This window comes from Natator depressus, chromosome 26 (assembly GCF_965152275.1).
Source record: "Natator depressus isolate rNatDep1 chromosome 26, rNatDep2.hap1, whole genome shotgun sequence".
NCBI classification, from domain to species: Eukaryota; Metazoa; Chordata; order Testudines; family Cheloniidae; genus Natator; species Natator depressus.
Genome location: NC_134259.1, coordinates 7,834,794 through 7,855,667, shown reverse-complemented (window position 1 = coordinate 7,855,667; position 20,874 = coordinate 7,834,794). Strand labels below are relative to the sequence as shown.

The following is a 20,874-nucleotide window of genomic DNA, read 5'->3' as shown; positions in this document are numbered from 1 at the left end:
CGAAGCGCCGTCTCTTTACACTGCGCATGTGCCACTCCGAATCTGTTCCCCCCGCCGCCGCTGGTGTACTGTCTACACTGCTCCTTCCCAGCGCTGAAACTTGCAGCGCTCAAGGGGGTGGGTGTCAAGTGGCAGTGTAGACAAGGCCTCACCAACTCCTAGGGAAACCAGTTCCCTCTCCCTGCAGGTGGCAGACAGTGGGGGAATGGGGAATTCCCAAACAAGACCGAGACAGGACTCTTGCGGGAGGACTCAGGGACAAGAGAAAGGGATGGTATATGTTGCTTCCTCCTGTACGTCCCACGGCATGCGGCGGATGAAGTGGGTTTTAGCCCGCGAAAGCTTATGCCCAAATAAACGTGTTAGTCTCCAAGGTGCCACACGTCCTCCTCGTGTTTTTTTAGTCAAAGAAGGTTCTGCAGTGGTCAGGAAACTGAGGCAGAGAACTGCATATTGGGTTTTTTTAAAAATAGATCTGTATATTTTTTCTGCTGTTAAAGCGCAACAGTGGGTTCAAGTACTGTGAAAAGTCTCTGTGTGTTACATACTATGCCTACCATATGGCCCCGTGAAGAGGTGAACAAGAAGGCTCACACTGGTAATGGGATTCTGGGGCAGGCAGGGTGTGTTTAGACTTTGAGAGAGCCCCCCCGGTCAGCACTGATTTGAGGGACTGGGCAGTGGCCATTGGAGGGGGTGCTAAACACACAGTCTGCTTAGTGAATGGAGAGATCCAAAGACGGCAGGAGCCCGTTCAAACTGTCGCTGAGAGGCTTTACAGACTGAGGGATTCAGCAGCTGGATCCACCCCCTGCCTGGAGGGCAGGCCCAAATAGATGTGTGATGGGCCAAACTTAGTATAAGGAATTCAGCTGCTGCTCTTGGTGACATCACTATGTGAGCATGCCAGATCTAAGGACTTGCACTCCCTCTTCTCCACTGTTGGGCTTGTAACAGACTCTTTGTAAGGCCACATGAAACAACTTATTTGTACTTTGCAGAGAGGGGCCTAACCAGGATTCAGGACTATACTGTACCATCTACCGTATAAAAACATCTCACAGACAGTCCCTCCCCCAAAGTGTTCAGTCTCTCTTTTCTTTGTGCTTCAGCTGGAGTTGAAATGTACGAAAGATATTCCTTGAAATCTGCATGCAGCTAGATTTGGCCACATGGACTTTAATGTCAATTGGCAGTTGACGGTTCAAAAAGCAGCAGACATTGATGCAAAGTACTAAAATTCCACAGGATATGTTGACTTTGCAAAATAAAACCATGCGCAGGACTGTTTTAAAATCCTGCTGCAGTCCCACTCTGCCATACCCGCTCCCATTATTGTTTCTTACATTTATGTTTATCCTACACCCACCTCCAAAAACCTTAGATCCCGCATATTCCACAAAAGGGACAGATGCTCCCCGCTACTAAAAAAACAGTCGGTATGTGTAGATATAAACATAATTCAGACAAATTTTACCACTAAAACAAATCTTGCTTAAGCCATGTAAAAAGCACTTTTACTCCTCGTAGACATCAAATCTAGCCCTTACTTAAATGTAAGTATTAAAACCTTTATTTTAGAAAAAGAAAAACTTGCTTTACATTGCTGAAATTTCTGTTTGAGACAAACTGGAAAGATGTAGCCTTCTCCCGCAAATTAGCGCAGACTGTTTTTTTGCCCACCCGATCCTGCCCCCAAACAAAGTACTTTTTACCTGCTCCTGCTATTAGGGCAGTGGGTCCTGCGGGACCCAGGGGATCCCAGTCCTCCTGCATGGCTCTATTGCAAAGTACCAATCAGGTCTGGTGGGAAACCAAATACTGAAGCCCTCTGTACTCTTGCTCACTCTCTCTCCTAGGAAACATTTATTAGCTTCCTAGTGGAAGATACCAAAATAGAACGAATAAGCATTGCATCAGAAAAATTCTCTGCAAGACCTCCCCTCCCCATTTTAAAGAAGCAGTGAATTGTTTTTGAAATGTTGAAGGACTGTTAAAGCTCAGCTGGGAGAGCAGACTGTGGATGAAAAGGCTGAACGGGTTTATGGCGTGGAAGACAGACAATCAACAGGGAAGCAGCAGTTTAACAGGGTTGATCTCTGACCTATATTGTTTTCCATAAGGCAGGTCTTTCTATTTCCCTTGTTCCAGCCACTGCTCCTAACAGCTTTCACCTGTTACTCCTTTGTGTTAATAAATACAGACATGACAATTTTTCAGTGCCCAGTTGAAAAGGAACTTTCTGGGAGTGAATATGCATGACAAGTTCGAGGGGCCAGTGGGCACAAATAGAAATACCTTCAATAAACAAAAGGCAAATCACATGGATCAGCCTGTGGACATGTCTCCTATTGCTCAATTAGATAGAGGGGTGTGTTTGGGGTTGGGAACCTACGTGCCTTCTGTGCATTACCACGGACGTGACTAGTCTCGAGTAACCATACCTTGTGATGTCCAATTCCAATTTATCAGAATAGACACATTAAAACTAGGAAATGTGATTTCAAAAAAATCCTATACCCCTAATAAAATATTCCAGAATATTAAATCATGCACCCCCACACATCCAAAATATAGTTTTAAATGTTAAATAGGGAAACTTCCCCCTTTTCCGATTACCAGATTACTTTTTCTGAGGGCAGTAATCTCACCCCTTTACTTCAACCACCACATCTGGTCTTCTCTTCCAGTGTGGCTGGGACAGAGAAGTGTTCCTCTTTAACATATACAAAGGCTAAATTGGAAGTTAAAGTCCAGATTTAGCGAGGTATTGAGTAGGGTGAAGAGGAACCCTTCTATGTATTTGACATGGCTAGGAAATGAAGGCAATAGCTACTTCTCAGCAGAAAACAGAGATTTAGGGCCTGGTACTGCACCACTGAAGTTAAAGGGAACATTGGCCACAGGCCGTGTCTACACACACAAGTTGCACTGGTTTTACAACAGATTTAGTTAAATCAGTGGAAAAAGTATTTGGTTGAACAACGGCTAATACTGGTTTAAACGCGGTCTGTAAATTTCAGTTTTTCCACAGGTTGTTGCACCATTTAACTAAATCCATTTAAAAATCACACCTTTAGTCAAAGGGGGGAGCAAGACTGTGTTTCAACAACATCCGAGACTTCAGTTAGGGGGCAAGATTGGTCTGATAGGGTTTGGGTCAATATGCACTGAAGTTGATTGAAAGGCTTGCATCGTCTTAACTGGGAGTAGGATCAGGCCCCTAAAGAGACGAAGCTACTTCCTGTGATTCTGTTCTTGTGGAGGGACCAGAATTTTCTTGCAAACTCTCCTTCCCTCCCAGCGATCTAGGAACAGGTCCAGATGCAGCAGTGCAAATGAAGCAGGGTGATTTGTTTCATTCGGATGGGGGGGGGGGGGGAGGGGTAGAGGAGCTATTGGTAACCTGAAAATCCTCATGAAATAAGGGGAGTAGAGGATAAAGAGCAACCTGACAGAAGTACATTTATTCTTATGCATACTTTTTATTAATAGAAAATAGAATTAGCATTAGCATATAAACTGATCAGCAGGATTTACAGTGTACGTCAATAGACAGTGTGATTAAAGAATTATAATATATATAGTTGGAATATATGTGGCAACCTCAATCAGTAGCTAGTTTTGGGGGAAAGAGGGATTTGTTAGTGATATGGAGTGGCATGCCAGAGTGCCACCTGTCCATGCGAAGCAAAATTCAGACTCTCTTAAAGCCACTTTATCCTTTTAAAACCATGGGCATTCCTGACAAGCACGACAGAGGTCCCAAAGGCAGTTTTACTTTAATTCAGTAGTGCTAGCAAGTTGTGCTTCAGGCTGTTTGTGAAATCTGCCTGTTCACGGTCTGCATCTTTGTTCCATCGCAGATTCCATTTTGTGTCTTTGATAAGCGAAGTGTTCAACTATTCAATACGAAATCCAGAATATACACACACACACACACACACACACACACCCACACACAAGTTAAACATGCGAGTAAAACAGCACTCCTTACAGATGCCACAACCCCCTACAGAACACTTGGATTGCCCCAAAACAACAGATGTGATTAGATATACCACCATCTTTGCTTTATCGGCCCTGGCACACACAAAATCTAATTGCCGACCCACTCCCATGGCCAGGGTAATGAACAAACCTCAGCCTTGATCCTGGGAACACTTGTGTACGCAATTAACTTTACTCACATACGCAGTTCCAAATACTTCAAGGAGACTAATAATTTGAGCAAAATTAAGCTAGTGCACAATAGTACGTGAGATTGTGGCCGAATATTTGACTTGCCCATCAGTTACGATCCCCAGGAGCGTTACATTTTGCTAAGGCCAACAAATGAAAATGAATAAAAGGTATCGCTCATACTCTCACAAAAGGCTCACAGGTTACAAAATATCAATGTTACAAAAGAGTTATATATTGTATCCACGCAAAGCGAAACGTAATGAGTATTTAGAGCGTTTAACATTTTCAAAACACTACACAAGTTCCAATGAAACGAAGGCATAGTGTTGCATCAGTGATCTTGCTAACTATGTGCAATCCTGCCAACATTTTACAGCAGAAACAATGTTTAAGTTGATTGGGTTACTGAAGCATTATAGAAATTTTACTTGCAACTAAACCACAAAAATAATGTAAACGTAGTTGATTTAGAAGTATAGTTCCTCCCAATCAAAGGTAGGCTTTACTATGGACTAAAACGCCATTGACTGTTTGTTGAATGGTAAGTACAACTTATTAGACCTTCTAGTGCACCAGAAGAGCACAATTAGCAAAAACATACTGGAGATAAAAACCCACAAGTTTTTTAAAACGTTAGTATCCAATTCTTCATCTTTGGATAAGCCTTATTTGCTTAAAAAGAGTTTAAATCAAGTTACAGACAACTATTAATATTTATCTCATGCAGTTTCTGTACTTCAAGCATTTTCTGATCATTGCACCTTTTAAAGTTGATCTTTAATTGCTTTGAAAAGCCAGAAGAAAGAAGCAGCACTCATATGGTATTCTACATTTTCATTCAGACACTGATAGCAATAAAATACAGAAAATATATATGTACTCAGAATGCAGTGTAAATTCTCATCTATAATTACTTGATATTAGTTTTCCACTACATCATACTGTTGAACAAGAATTTTAACAATTAAAAAACACTGGCTTTGTATTCTAAACAAGGTATTACATAAAATTAGGATGAGATTAAACATATTAAAAAGTTAGTGCCCAATAAATGGATTTGAATTATACAAATTCAGACACTGAGACATAAGGGATAGTTTAATTAACAGATAAAGGGGCTTTAAGGAGATGGAACAGGTCAATTACTGTTCAAGAGTATGGCAAAGTCTGGTCGCATTTCAAGGTTTTTGAAATGGAAATGGTCAATAAATACCAGAGTTAGAATGATCTTTTTCATACATGAATGACAGCCAGACAGTTGCAAAAACCCTCCCTCTCCCCCTGCCCGCTGAAAAATAATTATAATGAATACTGGTTAAAATCATTACAAAAAAACATCACTTTATTTTCATGCATCTAAGGTAAAACACAGAATATTTGTAGAAAGAGGTAGATTAAAAAAAGAAAAAAAAACCCAGATTCTTCATTCTTTGTCACTTTTATTCAGTAGTTTTTTTTTTTCTTCCTTATTTTCTCTTTTTGGTGCCAAACATGGCAAGGAGTGATTACAGTCAACTGCTTATTAAAACATTGTTCGCAACATAGACCCCTTCCTTTACCACTGACCCCAAACTGACCCATTTCATGTGCTTTATTTCATTTTTTTCTATACACCACCACCAGGGAGGGGTGGAGGGGATGAAGGGGAGGGAAGGGGGAGTCCAGGAGGAGGAATGCTACAAGCCACAGCAAGAATGAGCTGCATTTAATAAAAAAGGGCCACAAATGATACAGTAATGAGGTTACACAATTAAATCCCATAGCATGACTGAAGGCTTTCCCTGTGTTTGACGTCATCACAATGGAAGGCATAAAAAGTGGAGTAAACCAATGTTGATACAGTCCAATCTAGTCCATTAGGCAAGATGGTGCAAGTAGTCATTAAATTAAAAAGTGCCCTACCCTCACCTAAATGGCTAGCAAACATGGAGAACACCACTGTGATGAATCATCAGAGCTTTCTCCATGTAGCTAAAAAAAGTGTGTCATATGGCACATTTTTAAACACTGGAAAGGGGTGCCACAATGGACCTCTCTCTTTTATTCTCTTTCATTTACAGGTACAAATGCTAGATTCAACTATCTCAACTATGCAGGAAGTGGATTCTTCGGTTAGGAATGCCAACCCTAATTCACTTTGTCTTGAAATATATACAAGTTGTTTGTAGTAGCTACAGCAATGATATTTTCCTTGGGATGCCAGGCTGTATGTAGTATCTTCTTGTTGAAGTCTAGGCTGTCAACACTAATTTCATCCTTCTTTCGCTTTCCACTTGCACAGACTTTGCGGGGCTTCAAAACGGTGCGGGGTTTATTATTTTCCCGTGATGCTTCCAAGGTGATGTCTCGCTTTGTGTTTCTGTCAAACATTCTGAAGAAATTGTTGTAAGATCCCGTCATGACAACACTGGAAATAAGAAAGCTAAAGATTAATCCAAGAATGCCACATTTTAAAAAAGGAAGGAGTTATTTGTATTACGGTAGCGCCTGGAGGCCTCAACTGAGAACAGAGCTCCACAGTGCTAGACGCTGTACATATAAATAAAAAGAGTCCCCGGCCCAAAGAGCTTACGCTTCAAACAGAGAAGACAAAGGGGAGTGAAAATAAAGTATGTGTTCACATTTTACAGATAGGGAGCTGAGGCACACAGGGGGATTAAGTGATTAACCCAAGGTCCCATGTGAACCCACTCATCACCCAACTCCCAGTCCCATGTCTTGACCACAGGATACGCTTCCACTCTAGAAGAGCCCAGAAATCCTGCCTTTCCATTCCCTTTCACCTCTTCAGAAAATACCTTTCAGTTGCACAGTGGTGGGGAAACAACGTCACCTATTTTGGGACTGCTGCAGTCAGATGCTGTGTGCCCTCCACTCTTGAAGTCAACGGGAGAGGAGGGCACGTGGAACCTTACAGAACTAGGGCCCGTAGCGGCCAATAGAATTTTTTCACCTCAAACAGCTATTTTAAAAGCCACTAGAGGTACAACTCAGATTTTTATCCGGAACCTCACTCAATCATCAACTACCTTTGCCAAGACCTTGTGACAGGGAGCTCTCGCTCTGTACATTCTTTGTCGTAGGAACTCACATTGTGCCAAAATTAACCCCAACCAGCAGTCCCCATGGAAAGCAATACTTCAGAAAAACATCTATGTTATTAACTTCAAGAAGTAACCAATACGGTCATACCCCAACTCAAAACAGCAGTATTCTTTGAATCACAGAGGACCAATTTTGACTCTTTGGGGGTTAAACACTGTTTTAAAGTGATTATGGGCTCCATTCTACAAGGTGTTGAGCATCCTCAATTCCAACTAACGTTGGCAGTTAGTTTACTCAACATGCTTCAGTAGATGCTCAATATTTCACAGGATTAGGCCCTATAGATCATACCTGTGACCCCCAAGGACCTTCTGATGCCAACAGGGGTACACAGGACTATAGGGATCACATGACCGCTTCTGGTGAACACGTCAGATTTCCACTGAAAGCCTGTGTCACAAAGGTCATCCCTGTCACTGTGAGCTGTATGTACAGATAATATGTGAGGAGTTAAGTGTATGTACTAAAATTTATGTTCTCTAGGTCTGCGGTTGAAAGCAGGTCACTCCAAGGCAGCGTGTCTTGAGACAACACTTATCCAGACGCTTATCTCCCTGGGTGACATACAATAGGAGTCTATTAGCATACTAAGTCAGATGCTAGTAAAGAGCTGAAGAGGACTTCAGAAGGAAATTAACAGGAAGAGGTCAACAGTGGGTGGGGGGAGGAAGGCACTCAGGTCAACATTAAAAGTCTCTCTTGGTATATTTGGCAGTGCAGACACACACCCTGGCATCCATCCGTCTGTGAAGAAAAATTGCCAGTGGGCTTAATTTTGTGAAAGGGAGCCTCTAGTCGAGAACCCTGGGGAGAGGACTTGGGGAAGCTATCTTTGTAGAAGATTAGGGCTGCAGGAGACCTCAGGAGGTCATCTAGTCCAATCCCCTGCTCAAAGCAGGGCCAACCCCAACTAAATCATCCCAGCCAGGGCTTTGCCAAGCTGGGTCTTAAAAACCTCTAAGGATGGAGATTCCACCACCTCCCTAGGTAACCCATTCCAGTGCTACACCAACCTCCTAGTGAAATAGTTTTTCCTAATAGCCAACCTAGACCTCCCCCACTGCAACTTCAGACCATTGCTCCTCTTTCTGTTGTCTGCCACCACTGAGAACAGCCGAGCTCCATCCTCTTTGGAACCCCCCTTCAGGTAACTGAAGGCTGCTATCAAAACCCCCCTCACTCTTCTCTTCTGCAGACTAAATAAGCCCAGTTCCCTCAGCCTCTGCTCATAAGTCATGTGCCCAAGCCCCCTAATTTCATTTTCGTTGCCCTTTGCTGGACTCTCTCCAATTGGTCCACATCCTTTCTGTAGCGGGGGCCCCAAAACTGGATGCAATACTTCATATGTGGCCTCACCAGTGCCTAATAGAGGGGAATAATCACTTCCCTCAATCTGCTAGCAACGCTCCTACTAATACAGGCTGGTCAGGCATGACTTGCCCTTGGTGAATCCATGTTGACTGTTCCTGATGACCTTCCTCTCCTCCAATTGCTTCAAAATGGATTCCTTGACGACCTGCTCCATTTTTTTTTCCAGGGACTGAGGTGAGGCTGACTGGTCTGTAGTTCCCCAGATTCTCCTCCTTCCTATTTTTAAAGATGGGCACTATATATTTGCCTTTTTCCGATTATCCAGGAATTCTCCAGATCACCGTGAGTTTTCAATGGCTCTGCAATCACATCGGCCAACTCCCTCAGCACCCTCGGATGCATTGCATCCGGCCCCAAGGACTTGTGTTTGTCCAGCTTTTCTAAAGAGTCCTTAACCTGTTCATTCACCAATGACTGTCTCTTGTTGGAGACAAGAGAATGTCTTTTGAGTTAAGTTTAGGTTCTAGAAAGCATGTTATGATTTTGTTTTGTATACAACTACTCCTCGTTTCCAATATTCTCCCTTTCTATTACTTGACTCTCTGTTCTTTGATACCAAACTTATTCTTGTTTTCACTATAAATATACCGAAGTGCTGTATGTTCAGATGAGTGGGGATTCCGAGTTGACTCCTTGCAAGCTGGGGTGTGCTATTCCTTTGGGAGCAGCGAAGCAGAGTTCTGTGAGCGTTCAGTGTTGAGTCTGAACACTCCAGAGGGATGCTCAGAAGAGTCAGGAGTTGGTGTGTGCCTACTGCTAACCTGTTCAGAAAGAGCGAGGCCTGTGGAAAATTGTGTTGCCAGAAGCTAGTGGATTCAGGGAGCTCAACCACAGCGGGCACCGACAACATCCTCACACTAAGGGCAGGTGCCTCACAACCCTGGGAAATGTCACAACCTGTTACAAGGTTCTCTGATTAAGACAAGCATTTGAATTTCTGCACGTAAGCAGTCAGTATTGCCCTTATGGCTAGCAACAGAGTGTCCCCTGGAAAGAAATGCCTGATAGCCAGAAGGAGTCGCATTTTGAATTTGGCTCAAAGTACATGGCTACAATTGCATGAGCATCAGGACCAAAATATACCCAACTTTTTATACACCTTAGAGTTGGCTAGTTTTAGACCATCTAATGGAAATATATCAGATTTTCAGTTAGGCAAGTATACTTAGAGATTATCCAAATATTTAGATCAACAGCTGTTTCATTTAAAGAGAATGATCCCCTCATGATGAAACAGATGAGGACTCAATGAGCTGCTTCAGATTTGGCAAATGAGTGGCTCAATGCATTTTTTTTTTTTTTTTAAATCATCATTCAACTTAGGTTAACAGAAATATTACTGGGGAGACGGCCATGCAAGGCAAGCTTGAAAAGTCATTTAAAAAAAATAATGAAATTCTTAGAGGGTTGTCTACCTATTTTCATGTTTTGGCAAGACAGGATTATTAAGGAGAACAACACAGCTCCCAAAGCATACTAGGAAACTTACAGTCATAAGAAATATATACTCTCCAGTGTGAAGAGTACCGAAGGCCTCAATCCAGCCATAAAATCTCCATAAGCAGATTCTCACCCCCTGCGCATCAAATTGCAAGACTCCCACAGTAAGGGCTAATACACATTACATTAGCTCATAACACTGTAAAAAAAACAACCAAACCCAAGAAGAAAAGGATTCATACATTTGAGGCTACATTTTGTATTTCTCACGTCAGAAGGAACCCATAGTGCTGCTTCCCATTCTCAAAAAACTCAGGCTTAAATATGTGAAGAAAAACTATTAGACTTGCCTGTCTGATCCATTCCAACAGCACTCAAATTTGTCAAAAATGCAATCATTCTCATACAGAGAACAAAGTTTACTTCGGAGGTATTCATGTACCTAGGGGAAAAAAAGTTTCTTTAATATTTGAAAAAGCATGATTTGTCTGTGAAAGCGTCCAAGCAAGCTACATGGAGACCAACCCGATTCTTGAGGAAAACTGAACAGGACCCCCTTCGGATACTTTCAGTCCACCCTATAAGTTGACAGGAAGCGTCACAATTGGCCCTCTGGCACTGGACTGTCCCTAAACTGAGCAAGTGTCCTGCACAACACTGCCTCCTGTTGCCCAGGCAGAAAGGTGTGAACTCTGGTCTCCTCTCAGATGCTGCAAAACACCATCACTATGCTAACTCGTGGCCCAGAATGCAAGTCACGCTATTGTGCCCTTCACGATTCCCACCCCACGAGAAAAAGCATGTCATACATGTTCAAATGTAGATCTTAATCCTACAATCAGACCACAAAGAGCAGAGCCCCATATGTCTTTGTGCCCCACTGACTTTGCTGAAGCTCTGAATAGGAACACACAGATCCAAATACGGGATCAAGGCCATACTCAGTACATGACATACTTCCAAGGTTTATAATACCAGTGTATGACATTTCACTGGATACCTGGTATGTTTCCACAGGTCTGTTTTCCATATTTAAATCCCAGATCTTCACCGACAGATAATCTCTAGTCATCATATATCGACCACTATGGCTGAATTTTACGTCGGATATGGAAGAGATGATTTCAGAGAAAAACGATCTGTTGCTAGGGTCTTCTGGTTCTTCAAACACTAAGTAAAAGACAGGCATGCCGATCAGCAAAGTACTCTAAGTCAATTCCATACAAGCTCACACGCTTCAAAACAATAATTTCAATATGAACCTTGGAAAAAAAATCTCAAATGGTTCTGGGACAGCATTTTATACATGCACCGACCGATGAGTGTCTCCCATACCCCAATACAGCGTACTCATCATTTCACGAGACAGACATCACACGACACAGACCAATTAGGAACACTGCAGATGCTCTTAGTTATCTGGTGTTTGATTCCCACATGAAGAAGAAAACTTATCGCCCTAAGTAATATTGGCACAAGGACATTAAAAGTTGCATACTGATGTATACGGCAAATGCCACTTATGTTCATGGCCTAAGGCTGTAACATCCAAAATACTGGAAGAATTAAAACCCATCAGATATAAGACCTTTGGACCACGGAGCGCATCTCCTCAGAATTCCAGGATACAAGTCCCTGCTAAAACAGGGATATACCCAGATAAACTTATTACACATTTACAGCGTATTAGCTGTGCTAGAATAAATAGCCTTGCTGCCCTTATGTGCAGTATTTCAGAAAAATAAAGCTTTGTAATGTGACCTACATGCAGTGAAGTAAATGATGGATTTATTCAAACTTTTTCCTGAAGTGAGCCTCTAAAGAGATAGCGAATCGAGTGTATGTAAGACTGAAGAAGTAAAAGGCAAGTCACTGTACATATTGCTTCCTATAGTTCGATCACAATAAAAAAAAATCCAAGAGAGTGAAGAATCTAACTTTTGGAGGGTGTACTCATTTGCAAGTCTTGAGCATTAGCGACGGATCTGAGTTGGAACTGAACCGGTAATTTAAAAGTTAAAAGGCTGCATTAAGCTGTTTCCAATCCTCTCAATTGGCCAGTCCTCTGGCATTAATTTTTTTAAGTTGCAGTAACATTAAGTTACTCTTTTCACTCAAGCAAGGAGATAAAAAAAAACCTTAATGGGACACTGGGTTTTTTTCCTTTTCCCCCCATACGAAGGAAATTCACTATACACTCACAGTGAGGTCTGTTAGACATTTATTGACAAAAGCCCCAGTTTACAGTACTTGATGCTTTGGCACTACACACAGCACTGTCTACACTAGAAAATTAAGTTGGCGTAACTACTTCACTCATGGCTCTGAAAAATCCACACCGCAAACCAGCGTAGTTAAGCCAACCTAACCCTCCAGTGTAGACAGTGCTGGGTAGAAAGAAGAAGAATTCTGTCCACCTAGCTATCGCCTCTCAGGGAGTTGGATTACCTCTGCTGATGAGAGAACCCCTCCCGTCAGCATAGGTAGTGTCCAGCTGGCTCAGCTGTAGCATTTCAAGGGCAGATAAGCCCACAGCTTCACCTAGTAGGGAAATGCGGAACGCTTTAAAAAAATGTGGGGGGAGGGGAATCAATTAAAAGTAGAACTCACATTTCGAATGTCTGTCACAGAGTGCCGATGCTCTCATGTCACACAGACGAATTGTTCCTTTACTACTGCTGTATACAAATGTGTTACAGCTGTTAGGATGGAACTCTGCAGCTGTTATCACCTCTGTCAGCTCTTCCATGTTGGCAGGCTTAATATCTACAATATCTAGAGTGCGTTTTATTAAGGAATTCTCTCTTCAAATGTTCAGAACACACTTATACAGCTCTATACATTTATTCCACAACGCCTCTCCAATTACCAATAAATGGGTATCTAAAACAGACAAACATAAAACAATCCAAAGAAGAAGGCAGCAGTGTGGCAGCAGGGAACTGGGAGACAGGACTCTGCCACAGGCTCTCTCTGTGACCCGGGGTAAATCACCATTTTTCTGTGCCTTTGTTTATCCGCTTGAAAAAATGGAAATGTAGTCTTCTTTTAATTGGCTATAAAACCAGTCAACATACCCTGAAATATAAACACGCCGTCATTTAAAAATTCTTCTATCATCTAGTAAGCGACAGCCACCAATATATTTTATAAGCTTAAAATAATTAAAATCCAACCTTCTAAATAAATGATTTTGCACCACATCAGTTGTTCGGTTTTGATCTGTAGAACATCAGCTGGCCTGTGTCTAATTTTACCAAATGCCGCAACATAACCAAGGCTGATTGTCACAGGAGTCATGGATTTTGTGATTTCCTGTCCCCCCCCCAGGAACTCTGACACTCCTTATTTTCCCACTGCTCCAGCTCCTGCTCCCCACACAGCAGTGGCTGAATATGCTCCTGTGGTTCTAGAGACCTAGAACCTTTGCGCATGTGTGCAGGAGTGGAGGGGTGGGGCAGCAGGGGAGCAAAAAGAGAGAGAGAGAGAGAGAAGGGGGCTGGGAAGTTCTGCAGCAGACCAATAACTTGAGGAACTGAGGATGGTACCTCTCCCGCAGACCTGGCTCTTAACGTAGCTCAAGATCTGGTTCAAAAGACAAATACTTTCAAATTCTTCTCTTTCCAGCTCTGCTCCTCTTCTGTTCCGGGAGCGCTACCTTTTCCTCCTTTCTAACAACAAATGCCATAACTTTCCCATAATTTTTTTGCCAGGAAAACAACCAATATTAATCATAACTCTGCTTTGCCTTATGTTGCTTAAAAAGGATCCTACGGTATTGGCATGCCAGAAACAATATTCTCTGCAACTGCAAAATAACTAAGAAATGGAAGCAGGTTTCCCAGTGGTAGCTGTGTTAATCAGCAAAACCCCCAAGCCTGCCCAAATAAATTTGTTACTCTCTAAGGTGCCACGAGGACTCCTCTTTTTTTTAAGCAATGGAAGGTGTCTTAAGCATACACTTCAAGGGAAAAGAGAAATCTAACAACTTTAGTTATGGCAAAAAGTCCTTCTCCGACAAAAAGACAAACAGAAAAAGATACTAAAACTTCGGTCTGTAATTTCTAGGTGCCACAGATTAATCCGCAAGTCATCTGCAGATAGGTATGTTTCATAATCACTATTGATGGAGATAGAGTTGATGTGATACGTGTGAGCATTTGCAAATATTCTTCGCGGACTGGCTTCAACCATAAGATCCATGGGTCTGAATACTGGCACCTGCAAAATACAAGAAAACACAAAATATAAGCTGTGCATGTAATACAGATAAATGTGTACTGCCAGCCACCCATCCAATGCACCCATGCACCTCCACCAGCCTGACAAACAAGAACCCTGAAGTCATTTCAAAAATCCATGTCCTACGCATAGCAGGCAAGGAACTGCTGGAGTACAGTACGTGGGACACCATAGAAAACTCACAGTTAATATCACTGTACAAAGGATGGTCTTGTAGCGAACGACTGGCACATGGAGTCAGGAGTTCTGACTTCTATTGCCAGCTGAGCCACAGACCTATCTATATGGGACCTTGAGAAAGTCACTCAACTGCCTCTGCCTTGGATCCCGATCTATTAAATGAGGCTAAATACTTACCTACCCTCAGACGGTGACTCTGAGAACTATCACACTAGACAGAGGAGCTACTCACCCGTAATGTTGTAACTGTAGAAGGGTCCCTATACCGCCCATCTTCTTCCTTCAAGTTATAGCCCTCCGGTCTTTTGTCCCTTTCACTAATTTTCCATAACTTTATTGTTTTATCTGAAATAAATATATTAAAATATATTAAATTCTCAGTTTAAAAAAAAGCATAAACAAACTTTGATGCTAGTCAAAGCTGAGTATGCTGTAAGTAAGGACAGAAAGAGGAGCAGAAAATTTGAGATTCATTCTACACAGCTTTATTCTGCTTTCAAGCTTACTGTGTACAACAAAACAAAAACAAAAACAAACAAACTTACCATTTGTAGACAATAAAAACTGAGCAGCATTTTTCTGGGGTAACCACCGAATTTTGTTGATCTTTTCTTCAATTTCTAAACTTTTCAAGTAGTCAAATTCTGGTTCATGGCTTTGAAAAGTACTGTAAACATTGTATTCCCCTCTGCTGAGGCTCTGGATTTTGTTCTAAAGAGAGAGAAAAGATTTGTTTCTGAGAATTATATGATTAAGGCTTATATGCAGTGCACGTGTACCAAGCTTGTAGGGGGGATGTTTACACAGAGTGCATATGTAGACTAATGGTTCGAACAGGAGACTGGTAGCCAGGACTATGCCTGCCTCGGCCAGTCTTGTTGTATATCCTCTGACAAGCTGCCACTTCTCTGTGTCTCGTTTTTCCAATTCTACAAAATGGATGCAACAAGCCTCATCCATTTCACAAGGGTTTGGGTAAAGTTTCAGCACCACAGAAGTGCCGAGTACATACTGTTACTTTTGATATGGCACAAAGACGGTACAGTTGTGCAGACACTTGATTTTAACCAATCCCCCCTTTGCACTCACTCAGCTTTCGCAGTTTTCTTTTTGGGCTGTCATTTTCTATGCTTTGTTTCAATGTGATCAGTGTTTAAAGTTTCAGAAAAAAAATCCTTCAGTCATTTAATCCACTCGTGCACAATTTACAACATAGTTACTTGCCCCCTGTAAATAACTCAAAAGAGCTGAACTTTGAATCTTCTAACTTTGCAAATAAGCAGCCCTCAGAGCTAAGAAACTGTCGGTAAGTTTTTTAAAACTATGTTAGCATCTCATCCAGCCCACAGAATACGTAGTTTCCTAGGGAGTATAGTCCCCAAAGTCTCCAGAAGACACACTCTGCTGCACATCGGGTTAATCTAGTCTGAGGAAGACTGACCTGCTACTCAAGTTGTGAGAATCCCAAACGCAACCACAGTGCAAGCCAGATATAAATATATATAAATCAGCTCTTCCACCCCTGAACAGTCTTAGTTCCTGTTTTCTTAGAAACCCCTTTTCCTTCCTTTTGGGAAGCTACGCTGGGAAAAAAAAGAAGAAGTCAAAGCTTCTACAGTGAAATCTCAAAGTTACAAACAAAAGAGTTACGAACTGACCGGTCAACCACACACCTCATTTGGAACCAAAAGTATGCAATCAGGCAGCACAAGTGACAAAACAACAACAAAAAAATGCAAATACAGTCCAGTACTGTGTTAAGCATAAACTACTTAAAAAAAAGGGGAAACAGCACTTTTCTTCTGCATAGTAAAGTTTCAAAGCTGTATTAAGTCAATGTTCAATTGTAAACTCTGGAAAGAACAACCATTAGGTTTTGTTTGGAGTTACAAGCCACCTCCATTCCTGAAGTGTTCCTAACTCTGAGGTTCCACTGTACCACCTTTAGCCAGCATAGCTTTAATATTAAAACCACACCTGTGATTGACAGCCTATGCTATGAGGGCACCCTGGATGGATGGAAGAGCTGCCTGGAATGATGGGAAGCCTCAAATCTTACACAGGCCGCTGCTCCCCCGGCTAAAAAGCTTTTTTTTTTTTTTAAATGTAATGATTTCTTAAAGGCACTCTCACACTGGAGAAATTTGACCTCCTCTTATGCGAAAAGTGACCAGGGAGAAACAGTTCACAGCTGAACACACCGCTAGCTTCAAAACTTGTGTGGTTTCATATCCCACTAGGTTCTAGCAATCCCACCATCACCATCTTAGGTTGACAGGTGAATCATGCCTTTGCTGTGATGAGCTCTGGGTTGTGAAATTTGTCCCTCCCTTTATTTATGACTCAGGTCCTTTCATCCACAAATTGTGCTCCCAAATTATCTCCTGGTATGATCATTACTGGCCCCAAACACATTACATTTTCCAAATCCCTCTCTCTTGTACCACATCCTTACATTTTAATGCAGGCGAGGAGTTATTAGAATTTATCATGTTGTAGAGTAAGCCAGGAGCAAGGAGAAGAAAGCTGCCTTAGAATTCACGCTATTTAGCACCAGAATACCACGCCCACCAATTATTTTGGCCTTCCCATCCTAGAAAGAGGAAGGAACTTGCTGCTGTGCTTCAGTCATGCCGAACAAGTTAAGCAGGGTCAAGCAGTCAGTACACTGAATGGGAGATTTCCAAGGCAAAGCTATGGTGCTGTAGGATGTGCTGGTCATGATTCAGTCGCGTTCTCTACTTTGAGTCAATACTAACCTCAATGTTTCATACTGACACAAACTTGTTTGTGGATTAATAAAAAAATATACAGGACTAGAAGGTACTATAATGTAGGAGACACCATCTCTTTTGCATGAAAAGCAAAAGGTCTTTGGAGTCACTTTGGATATCGTAGAACTCAACATAAAAAAGCAAGAGGTATAAGCAAACCCCTGTCCCTCTAACTAGGGACGAATTCCAACTAGGATAATTGCAGTCCTCCTCCATGAGTTCCTCGTGAAGTTTCAATTGGATACAACATTCATTTCCTGTCCTAGCTTACGTAACATTTTTTGCTTTATACTGTTGAACAGTTGCCACATCCCAACTCAAGACATGGTAGCATTTCAGTGGTAGATGAAGTTACACATGCTTGTATAACGATACAGAGGCATCACATTTCAGTGACGCTCTCTACATGTTATAAAGAACTCTAGAATGCGCTGTGTCTGATGAAAGGTGAAATATGAATCTAAGATATATTACAAAATACTGCTGTGTAAATAACTGCATTTATGAAACAACTCCTGTGCCAAGGTCACACACGAGTAGTTACAAAATAATAAATTCTGGTGTATTATTAGGGCATCCATTTTTCTGAACTTATTCCCTGAAATCTCAGGAAAGTAGTCAACATATATGCTCCCAAAGCTCTATTTTGAAGGTAGATTTTCTGCTCTTTGCCACTCATGTATTTCTGTGGTCCCCATCACCAGAGTGTGACTCCTGAACACAAATGAATTAATCTCCAAAATGTTCATGTGAAGTAGGAATTATCATCTGCCTTCTACAGATGGGGGGGAAAAATGGAGGCTAAATGACTTGCCCAAGGCCACATATGAAGTCTGTGGCAGAACTGGGAACTGAAGGAGAGGTTACTTACCTGTAGAGTAGCTGGAGTTCTTCAAAATGGTTTGTACGTATGGGCACTGTTGAGATTGACTGAGTCCTAACCGAGGCGGAGTCACTCGAGGCGGGGGATGCACTCCAGATTCGTCATAATAAGGTAAGATGCATCTTGAAACTCACTTTGGCAGTCTGGGTAGAAATTGGTTGTCCCTTCACCCTTTCAGCAAAGGAGATAAAGAGTCTGGGAGAGGCCCTGGAGGGACTTATTCTATCAAGGAAGATGGCAGGAGCCTCGCACACTTCCAGAGTATGAAGACTAGCCTTTTCTCTTGGGATGAGGCTTGGTGTAAAATACTGGGAGTCGAACGCCCTGACTGATGTGGAATTCTGATATGACCTGAGGTAGGCAGCAAGGGTGGGGATGTAAGGTCACTTTGTCATGGTAGAAAGTTGTCTAAGAGTAGGTCACAGCCAGGAGTGCCCCTTGCTCTCCTACTCTCCTGTCCGAAGTTATGGTTATGAAGTTTGGAAAGACAAATGAAGAAATGAACAGCTGCCCATGGGTTCAAATGGAGATTAACTCAGGGTGTTCAGAACTAGGATAAGGTTCCAGGGTGGAGCTGGCGCCTTGTCGTGAAGGAAAAGGTTAGACAAACATTTAAAAATTCAGGCTGCACTAGAGTGAGCAAAAACAGAAAAACCTTCATCAGGTGAGTGAAAGTCTCTAATGGCAACTAGGAGGACCCTAATGGAACTGAGTAACAAACCTTGGGGTTCTGTAATTAATCAGGTCAGTTGATTATGTCTTTGAGGAGATATGGCTCAATGGGCAAGCCAGGTTTGGAAACACTTCCACTTTTGCAGGTAGGTTTTCCTCAGGACAGATTTTCTACTGCTCAGGAACAGTCTTAACTTCAGGAAAACAGTTCAGTTCTACGTCTGAGAACCACTGAGGAGCCAAACCTTGAGATGCGGTGAAGAGATGTTGGGGTGGGGGTCATGGTGCCTGATATCCGGGTCAGGAGAGCCGCCGTGAGTGGACAGCAAAGATGCACCTACAGAGAAAGGGGCAAAGTAGATTTGGGAACAAGTAGATTTGTGGCCATAACCTCTCCTCAAGTACAAGCAATGGAGCATCACACTGGACAGCATTACAAAAAGATATCTATCTCCAGGAGGCCCCAGGGCTGCCATATGCTCCAAAAAACCAAACTGCTGAAGATCACTTGTGGTGTTTGTCAAAGTGCCTGCTCATGGAGTCTGCTATGGTGTTTTTCAGAGTCATCTGGCCATCTGAAACGAGGGATTGAAACTGCTCTTTGGGCTTAAGGCAAAGGATCACAAAAATGTTAACAAGTATAGAAAATTATATTTTGCCATCAAGGACTGATAGTTCATGATCCTAAACCAGAGAGCAGATGATGAATAGCTCTTTTGGCTTAAGAGGTCAACATGCTTGTGCATTTGTCCGAGACAGTCGATTTGAAGCAAGCTTGTTGATGGTCGTTGTCGAGGCTGTCCACAACCAAGGAGCTGGGGGTGTCCGCCATGCAGGCTAGTGAAAATAGTGCCTCATTAGGGTCCATGAGTTCCTTGTGGCTGTGGCCTCAGGAGAAAGGGGAAGGTGTTGAAGGCCCCTTAAAAGAGTCGCCGTGTCTGTAGGCTTCCGCTGCCGGTACCGATGACTGCGCCATTTGGTGCAGTTTGCTAGAAGACGTCTCAGCGCGAGGTGTACCTGAAGTATTTTTGATGGGTACCAGTATCTCGGTACCAAGGCCTGCAGGAATCTTAGCAGCACTTTTACCGGGTATCTCCTTCCCTGGCCTCAGAGATGACTTTCCTCTCCTTTTGGAGTCTGTCTCCGGGGAATGGGTTTTCTTCATTTTGGGCTGTGTTGTTTCCTAAGCTGCCCCATAGTCTCTGCATACCAAGGCTGAAGTCACCAGTGCAGTCTGAGCGGTAGAGGCCTATGCACGTGGGATGAGGAAATAAAGAATTGGACCCCACCAGCCTCAAGGAACACTCCATCCAGAGAAGCTTCAAACTTCCCTCAGCTTCTGCGATGCCTTAAATCCAGAGCAGGCCTCGCACTCAGATGGGATGTGAAACTCTCCAAGGCAGCAGAGGCAACTGGAATGCCCATTGCTGAGGGGAAAAGAACTGTGACAGGTCTGGCAGGCTTTGAAACCCAGTGTCTTTGGCATATCCGCCGCTGTCAGGGAGACTGCAGACAAACAAAGGCTGAGTGTGAAGGCGGCCCTGGCCGCAAAAAGAAAATTGGGGGGTTGGGGGGGGCTCCAAAAAACACACATCTATGCTTAAAACGTACAAGAAAACAACTAAAGACCAAAACAAAATAAAATGCTAAAAAACCCACAGAACAACATGGTATCTGAAAAGCTAAACAGCAGACACCACACGGCTCTCTCTCAAGTTGAAAGTAACTGAGAAGGAACTGGAGACTGTATATCCTTGCACAGGAGCACGAGGTTGCATAGGGCACAGGCACTGACATTGCTAACTAAAATCACCGATCAAAAGTGCACAGGTGCACTCGCATCCAAAGGTGGAACACGCCCATAGGGACTGTAACTTGAAGAAGAACTTAGATCTCCTGAGTCAGAATCCAGTTTCTTCACCACAAAACATTTACTCCTTGTATTCAAGGGTAACTGGAACTGGCATGGAGCCAAGGTGCAGATGCTGGCTTGATGCACATTAAATTTAAGCAAATATTTAC

At 42.6% G+C, this 20,874-nt stretch overlaps 1 protein-coding gene across 1 annotated transcript in view; it reads right to left on the bottom strand.

The window, feature by feature from the left end:
* Positions 1-3,530: 3,530 nt before the first annotated feature.
* Positions 3,531-20,874, bottom strand: part of PPP2R2A (protein phosphatase 2 regulatory subunit Balpha) — a 75,016-nt gene continuing 57,672 nt past the window's right edge. Inside the window, exons 4-10 of the mRNA XM_074939938.1 lie at positions 15,069-15,234; positions 14,756-14,868; positions 14,145-14,322; positions 12,712-12,876; positions 11,102-11,271; positions 10,452-10,543; positions 3,531-6,592 (exon numbers count right to left, since the gene is read on the bottom strand). Of these exons, the coding sequence (XP_074796039.1) occupies positions 6,313-6,592; positions 10,452-10,543; positions 11,102-11,271; positions 12,712-12,876; positions 14,145-14,322; positions 14,756-14,868; positions 15,069-15,234 (1,164 nt within the window). The 3' untranslated portion in view covers positions 3,531-6,312. The remainder of the gene's footprint in view (positions 6,593-10,451; positions 10,544-11,101; positions 11,272-12,711; positions 12,877-14,144; positions 14,323-14,755; positions 14,869-15,068; positions 15,235-20,874) is intronic.